Below are 8,085 nucleotides of genomic sequence, written 5' to 3' on the forward strand. Positions count from 1 at the left end.
AGGAGGGGCGGGGCTGGGAAAGGGGCGGGGCCACGCCTCCGCGCAGGCGATCCCGGGGCGCCACGCCGCCTCCTTTCACTTTCGGGTGGGCGCGAAAAAAGGCAATTTCGGTCTCCTCGTCGGATCGCTACGACCCTTCCTCCCCAGGGAATTTCTCTCGCTCAGGAGGCGCGGTAAGGGGGTGGGCACGCGTTGCTGGTGCGGAGCAGGTGGAGTCACAGCTGGGAACTGTGGACAGCGACATCTTCCGCCGGCTCCGACTTCTCCTGCGGGTTCCCGGACGCAGCCGCCCAACCGAAAGCTAATCCGCCGGCTCCGGGGCGGGGCTAGGGGAGGACCCGGGTGCACCTGGAACGCCCCCACCCCCACCCGGAACCTCACCAGCCTGGCTTCACCCCCCAGGCCCATGCACCCTAACAACCGCTGGCCTTAATATATACCAGGCGCTGGGCTGTATGTGTCCGTGGATTATCTTGCTAAACTCACTCATCAACTCTACGCGACAGTGACTGTAATTGTCCCTATTTTACAAATGAGCCAGCGAGGTTTAGGGGAGTGAAGTAAAATGTCACACAGCTACTGAGGGAAGGGCGGGCAGAGGTGTCTTCTGCCACTAGCTCGGGAGCCGTCCCCTCCCTGCCCCATCCCCCCACCCCCGGACTCTGAAAGGGCTGTGAGGCCTCTGGGAGATAATGATTAATATTAAAATAATTACCAACATGGATTGAGCACTCATGTTCAAGCATTGATTTCTTCCATTCCCTCATTAACCTTAGGAGCTAGGCACCCATTATACAGCCCCACTTTCTAGATGGTAAATCAGGCACAGAGATGTTCTCTAATTTTCAAAAATCACACATTTGGAGTACAAATCCAGTTCTAACTCCTAGTCTAACTCCAGGAATTCAACTTATTTTCAGCCCCTAAGGTCAGAGAAGTGGCTGTGGAGTTATGGGAAACAAGTCAGGACCAGAAGCCATAGACCTTGCCACTGACAAGAGCTTGTCAGCAGTCACACTCATCTGTGGGTACATAGATCTAGCCAGGAATGTTGGGGACCTGTACCCCCCTTTTACCCCAGAAGCCTTCAAATCTTCATTTACACACTTCCGTTGAGGTGGGGGCAGAGGAAAAAAATACCTAACCTGGCCCATTAAGCCAGGAATGCCAGCACAGCAGGTCTCAAAAGGAGTCTTTGGAAATCTACATCTTAATCTCTGGGGAGCCCATTAAACACTGGGAGCCGTGGCCTCCCTGACCTACCAGATCCGTCTGTGTGCACAGCATGGCACCAGCCCTTTAACAAGCTCCCCAGGGGCCCTGATGCCCAAGAAAGTATGGGCATCACCACAATGGGTTTGGGCAGTTCCCAAGGGAAGTCTGCATTTCATAAAACTGCAATGCTTAATCCAAAGGGATGGATGGTTTTTTTCCCCCAGAAACTGATGCACCAGGCGGCGCATGTGGGACACAGCAACTCTTCTCCAGACTGGGGGAGCCTGCTCACATCATGCCTTGCATGAGAAGACCGTTTCCACACAGAGCCAGCCAAGCAGCTCACTGGTTTGTGGAGGTGTCCCTGGCTCCTTGAGATTTAATTATTGTGATGCTTTGGCCACGGGGGAAAGTGGACATCCTTAGAGGACATCCTTCTTTGCCTCTCTCTGGAGCAAGCATGTCAGACTCGCCATGCGGCCCGCTGGCCGCAAGTTTGACATGCTTGCTCCTGAGGCTACTCAAGTAGCTTTTTCTTTTTTTTTTCTTTTTTAATATGTTTTATTGATTTTTTACAGAGAGGAAGGGAGAGAGATAGAGAGTCAGAAACATCGATGAGAGAGAAACATCGATCAGCTGCCTCCTGCACATCTCCCACTGGGGATGTGCCCGCAACCCAGGTACATGCCCTTGACCGGAATCGAACCTAGGACCTCTCAGTCCACAGGCCGACGCTCTATCCACTGAGCCAAACCGGTTTCGGCTCAAGTAGCTTTTTCATTGGTGGACAGGAAGTGGCAGTCTTAGGGTGGAGATTCCTTGTAAAGGGCCCCCTAGGATTGGGGCCTGGGGTGGAGAAGCTCAGAGCCCAGCCACTGTTGTGGGATGGCCTCCAGGGCATAGTGTGAGCAGCATAGGGCTCATGCCAGGCCCTAATGCTTAATCCAAAGGGATGGATGGTTTTTTTCCCCCAGAAACTGATGCACCAGGCGGCGCATGTGGGACACAGCAACTCTTCTCCAGACTGGGGGAGCCTGCTCACATCATGCCTGATGCTTAATCCAAAGGGATGGATCATTTTTTTTTTCCAGAAACTGATGCACCAGGCGGCGCATGTGAGACACACCAACTTCTTCTCCAGACTGGGGGAGCCTGCTCACATCATGCCTTGCATGAGAAGACGGTTTCCACACAGAGCCAGCCAAGCAGCTCACTGGTTTATGGAGGTGTCCCTGGCTCCTTGAGATTTAATTATTGTGATGCTTTGGCCACGGGGCAAAGTGGACATCCTTAGAGGACATCCTTCTTTGCCTCTCTCTGGAGCAAGCATGTCAGACTCGCCATGCAGCCCGCTGGCCGCAAGTTTGACATGCTTGCTCCTGAGGCTACTCAAGTAGCTTTTTCTTTTTTTTCTTTTTTAATATATTTTATTGATTTTTTACAGAGAGGAAGGGAGAGAGATAGAGAGTCAGAAACATCGATGAGAGAGAAACATCGATCAGCTGCCTCCTGCACATCTCCCACTGGGGATGTGCCCACAACCCAGGTACATGCCCTTGACCGGAATCGAACCTGGGACCTTTCAGTCCACAGGCCGACGCTCTATCCACTGAGCCAAACCGGTTTCGGCTCAAGTAGCTTTTTCATTGGTGACAGGAAGTGGCAGTTTTAGGGTGGAGATTCCTTGTAAAGGGACCCTAGGATTGGGGCCTGAGGTGGAGAAACTCAGAGCCCAGCCACTGTTGTGGGATGGCCTCCAGGGCATAGTGTGAGCAGCATAGGGCTCATGCCAGGCCCTCTGCCCTGAGAAGACACAGTGCAAGCCACCCATCCTGACACGCAGCTAAAGAACTCCAGAGAAATATTCGGGGGCACACAAGCCACCACTTACATTTTTCCAACTGGGAAACTGAGGTCCCAACGACCTTTGTTTGACACTGGGGTGCCCACTTTGTCAAAACCCATAGATAAAAATGCCTGGGCTTGGGGCTTGGATTCAGAGTCAGCCATAAACAGAGGAAAGCAGGTGGGAGACAGGTGAGGATTCGAACTGATCTGACCCCTAATCTCTAAAAGGCCTCTTCTCCTCATTTGTGAAAGGAACAGGCTTGACAGATATTCCTAAACCTCTAATGGCCTTGGGTTCCATGGGGGCCCAGAAGCTGGGGCTGGGGCAGGGACCGGGGGCTGGAGGGGAGCTCTATGCAAACTCGCCTGTCATTTCCATCCACGGGGCTCTGCAGCATCTGGTTTTTCATATCTTAATCTCATCAGCATGATGGATGGCGAAGGACCCAGATTACATTATGGGGTTAATTTATTACATTTCTGAATACCCGGTTGCTGGGAGACTGTTTTTCAAAGTTATTTGCATATTTTTCTCCATAAGGACAATATGTAGGAGGGTGTCTGGGAGGGAAGGATGGATGTTTAGGAGGAGGGAGAGCTTATTTGCCAACTGGAGCAGGTCCCTGAGGGTGTGCAATGGGGACAGAGAGAAAATCACTCCCAGGGGACATTTAAATGGAAACTAAGAGAAGGCAAGATGCAAACAAAGTCTTTGCAAAGAAAGGCCTTGCAAAGACTAAGGCCTGCATGGGCAAATGAGGGTTCCTGGGGTTCACCGAGCAAGCACACAATGAGTGAACTGGGAAAAGCAACAGACAGCAGTGTCCAGACCGCTAAGATGCTTTCAAAGTCCCTCCCATACCCACCAGGCTGATCACAAGCAAAATCATGGATCCAACCCCTGCCTAAGGTTCCCAGGACACCAAACACAGGGAGGTGGGGGAGTCACAGAGTCAGCCACATACAGCCTGGTGACAATCCCACCCAATGCTCGGGGACCAGCCAGTTGGAACAACCCCTGAGCAGAGACCCAGCCTCATTCATTCTTTTAGTTCAGCACCTCACCCAGTGCCTGGCCAAATCCAGGTTCTCCATGTATGTGTGTCCAATGAGTGAATGAAAGAATGGAGGAACGAAACAATGGCAGACAGTGGCTCATTGCCACTTACCTGACTCAAATCCTAACAGTCTGGACGAGGAGCAAAGACCTTTGACTTCAGTGCTTTGGCGTGGTGTGCAGAGAAGAGCTGCTTTCGAAAAGAAGCAACGGATGTGGAATGCTCACCGCGGTGCCCCCACACGCACCCGCTGCTCGTGTATCCAACCTGCTCTCTCCCTCCCACCACCGCTGCTGACACAGCTTCTCTCTCTCAACCTCAGTTTTCTCATCTGTAAACTGGGATAGTAGTAGCAACAAGTCCATAGAGTTGGACGGGAGTAAATGGAAGAACGTTTGTAAAAATACAGAGTGCACAATGCCTGGCACATAAATGCTCAATTAATGGCTGTTATGACAACGATATTAAAATCGACACACAGTATCTAAGCCCCTAGAGCAGTGATGGCGAACCTTTTGAGCTCGGCGTGTCAGCATTTTGAAAAACCCTAACTTAACTCTGGTGCCGTGTCACATATAGACATTTTTTGATATTTGCAACCATAGTAAAACAAAGACTTATATTTTTGATATTTATTTTATATATTTAAATGCCATTTAACAAAGAAAAAGCAACCAAAAAAATGAGTTCGCGTGTCACCTCTGACACGCGTGTCATAGGTTCGCCATCACTGCCCTAGAGCAAACACTCCAGACCAGCCATGATGCTTTTCAAAACCCCATCCAAAACATCCTTAGTTGTGTCCCTCCTGCCTCATTTTCATGTCCCAAAGCACCAGGCAGCCTTCAAGGTGCCTAAGGAAGGACATGCATCATCATGGCCCAAGATGCCTATCCAAGGGACTGCGGCAGACAGACAGCTCCTCTCCTCTCTCAGCTGGGCTGCTGGAGTGAGGCCTGACCTGTGCAGCTGCCCCAGACCCTGGGATCCACTGCCCACTGCAGACCCAAAGCCCCGACTTAGGCCAGTAACACTGGGCCCCTCCACCACTTCAGCCAGGACAGAGTTCAACTGGCCATCCCTTCCCAGGGGTCAGCTGACTCCCCAGTGTCCTTAACCCCTTGTTGGTCAGGAAGACCTTAAAGATCATCTCTTCTTAAAACCTGAACCTCTTCCCAAGTGCACAGAGACACTAAATGTCTTCCACAATGTTAGGCGTGCCCAGGCCCTCTGAAGTCATCCTGGACCACAGGGTAAAGACCCTGATCCAGCTCAACTGCCACTTTTTAAAAATAACTGCTTTATTAACATTCAATTCACAAACCGTAAGGTTCACCACCACCACCCTTTTTTTCTTTTTTGTTAATCCTCATCTGAGGATTTTTTTTTTCATTGCTTTTCAGAGAGTGAAAAGGAGGGAGGGAAAGAGAGAGAGAGAGGGAGAGAAACACCAATGTGAAAGAGACACATCGATTGGTTGCCTCCTGCTCATGCCCCTACAGGGGCCAGAATGAACCTGCAACCCAGGTACATGCCCTTGGTCAGAATCGAACCCGAGACCCTTCGGTGCACAGGCCACGCCCTTTTAAAGTGTGCAATCCCGTGATTTTTAGTAGAGTCACAAAGTTGTGCATCAATCACCACTGTCTAATTCCAGAACATTTTCATCGCTCCAAAAAGAAAAAAACTCCACACACATTAGCAGCCAATTGGAACAACCCCTAAGCAGAGGCCCCGCCTCATTCATTCTTTTAGTTCAGCACCTCACCCAGTGCCTGGCCAAATCCAGTCACTCCCCAGCCCCAGCAACCACTAGTCTACTTTCTGTCTCTATGGACTTGCCTCTTCCGAACATTTCATATAAACTTAATCATGCAATATCTGGCCTCGTATGTCTGGCTTTTATGCCTTAGCATAATGTTTTCAAGATTCATCCAGATGTGGTGTGTTCTGGTACTTCACTCCTCTTTATGGCCAAATAACAGTCCATTGTATGAATATACCACACTTTGCTGATCAGTTCATCAGTTGATGGATATTTGAGTTGTTTCCACTTTGGCCACTCAACCACCCCATTTTACAGATGGTAAAACAGAGGCCGAGAGTCACCATAACCTGGATGGAATAGGGGCCCAGGCCTCCCCTAACATCCACCTCTTCCCACGGCATCGCTCTGGGAGAACATAAGGAGCAGAGGGTCTAAGCCCGGCAACAGATTCCCTGCTGGTTCACAGCAGCAGCCTTCAAACCGGAGTATCTCGTAATCTGCTGCTGGTTCGAGAAATGCCCGGCCACAGCTCAGCCTTGAAAAGGAGGATCATGGCTTCTGTCCCCCTCCCGGGCCCAAGTCACCATCACCTCTTCTCTGCTCAGCTCCTAATTGGTCTCCCTGCTTTTCTCCCTGCCCCACTACAGTCTTTTCTCAATTTTAGGACTCAGAGGGAGTGGCCGTTAAAACCCAAGTCAGGTCACGTCACTGCTTTGCTCATAACCCTCCAGCAGCTCCCATCACACTCAGACTAAAAGTCAAAGTCCTAACTATGGCCTTTGCATGCTCCCATGATCCTCTCCATCTTTGACATCATCTCTCTGTGCCCCAGCCTCGCTGCTCTTTCTCAAACACCAAGCACTCTCCTGCCTCAGGACCTTTGCACTGCTTCTTCCTTCTTCTTGCATCACTCTCCTCCTCACGGCTCATTACCTCATTTTCTTTGCTAAAAAACTGCCTTACCAAAGAGGACTTTCCTCGAAACCTTATGTAAAACAACTCTCCCCTTTCATGCTTTCTCTACTTATGCTGCTTTTTTTAAAGCACTAATTACCATCTGACATATGATATAGATATTTGTTCACTTGCTTCTCATCTGTCTCCTTCACTAGAATGTCAGCTCCATGAGAGCAGGGAGTCTGGTTCATGTTGTTCATTACTGTAGCCCCAGTGCCCAGAACAGAGCTGGCACATAGTAGGTGTTCAATAGGCATTAAGAGATAAGGGATTCAAACCTTCCAGTGAATAAGCAGTCTAGCCCTCTCACCAATCCGCCCATCAGGCTGAGACTATGACAATAACAATAGCAGTTGATTGTTCTAGAGCCTTTCCTATGAAGCCAGGACCTTGCCCTTAATCCTTGAACCCTGAGAGTTGGAGATGATAATAAGCTCAGAGGGGTTAAGCGATTTGCCCAAGGAGACGGGAATGGCAGCAGAAGAGGAGCCCAGGCATCCAGCCTGACTCCTGAGCAGAGCTCTTAAGCCGCTGAGCCACAATGTGCCATACTCTCAAGAAAGAAAACAAAAAACAAAACAGTTGAAATGGAAGCCACGGTTGAGCTCTGGGCGCCAGGCGAGACTGCGGCTTTCCGCGTGCGCGGCGGTCCCGCCCCACCGCTCTTTGATCTTTGCAGCGCCCGTGGCCCCGCTGACCCCGCCGTGAGTTATGGGGGCCGTGGGACCCATCACACAGCATTCCCGGACTCCCAGGGTCGGCAGGACGTGGCGCCCCGTGCGGTGATGGATGAGCCAGTCTCGAGCGCTGGCTTTGTCCAGGCAGAGCCGGGCTGGGGAGCATCAGACAGACTTTGGACAGGGCGTGGCGAGAGGCGGACCGTGTGTGTGTGTGTGTGTGTGTGTGTGTGTGTGTGTGTGTGTGTGTGATGCTTGGGGGTGAGGGGTCATGAATAGTCCTCTGCATATTGATAGTCGCAGACCTCTGCAATCTCACCAGGTAGAGCTTTGAAGACCCCAAACCCTTACATCCAAGAGCGAGCTCTCCTAGAACCCCGCCCCCCACTTCGCGTACTTTCGGAGGCTACAAAGGCCCCGCGGTGCCGGGTCCCGCCTCCCTCGCCACCGGCATTTCTTCCGTCCCATTTGACAGCCTAGGCGGAATAATCCTTTTGGGGACCGGCCGGCCCCTACTGGGCCAGACGCGGCAGCAGCTGAGCGCTCAGCCCCGATCCATTCA

At 51.2% G+C, this 8,085-nt stretch overlaps 1 protein-coding gene across 2 annotated transcripts in view; it reads left to right on the plus strand.

Annotated features, from left to right (window-relative positions):
- The first annotated feature begins 5,658 nt into the window (after positions 1-5,658).
- Positions 5,659-8,085, plus strand: part of DRAXIN (dorsal inhibitory axon guidance protein) — a 36,876-nt gene continuing 34,449 nt past the window's right edge. For both annotated transcript variants that reach the window (XR_001363521.1, XM_014545495.1), the window contains exon 1: positions 5,659-7,550. Coding sequence is in view for 1 of the 2 variants with exons in the window: in XM_014545495.1 (XP_014400981.1) it covers positions 7,434-7,550 (117 nt within the window). In the remaining variant the exon portion in view is untranslated. The remainder of the gene's footprint in view (positions 7,551-8,085) is intronic.

This window comes from Myotis brandtii, unplaced genomic scaffold, assembly GCF_000412655.1.
Source record: "Myotis brandtii unplaced genomic scaffold, ASM41265v1 scaffold410, whole genome shotgun sequence".
NCBI lineage: Eukaryota > Metazoa > Chordata > Mammalia > Chiroptera > Vespertilionidae > Myotis > Myotis brandtii.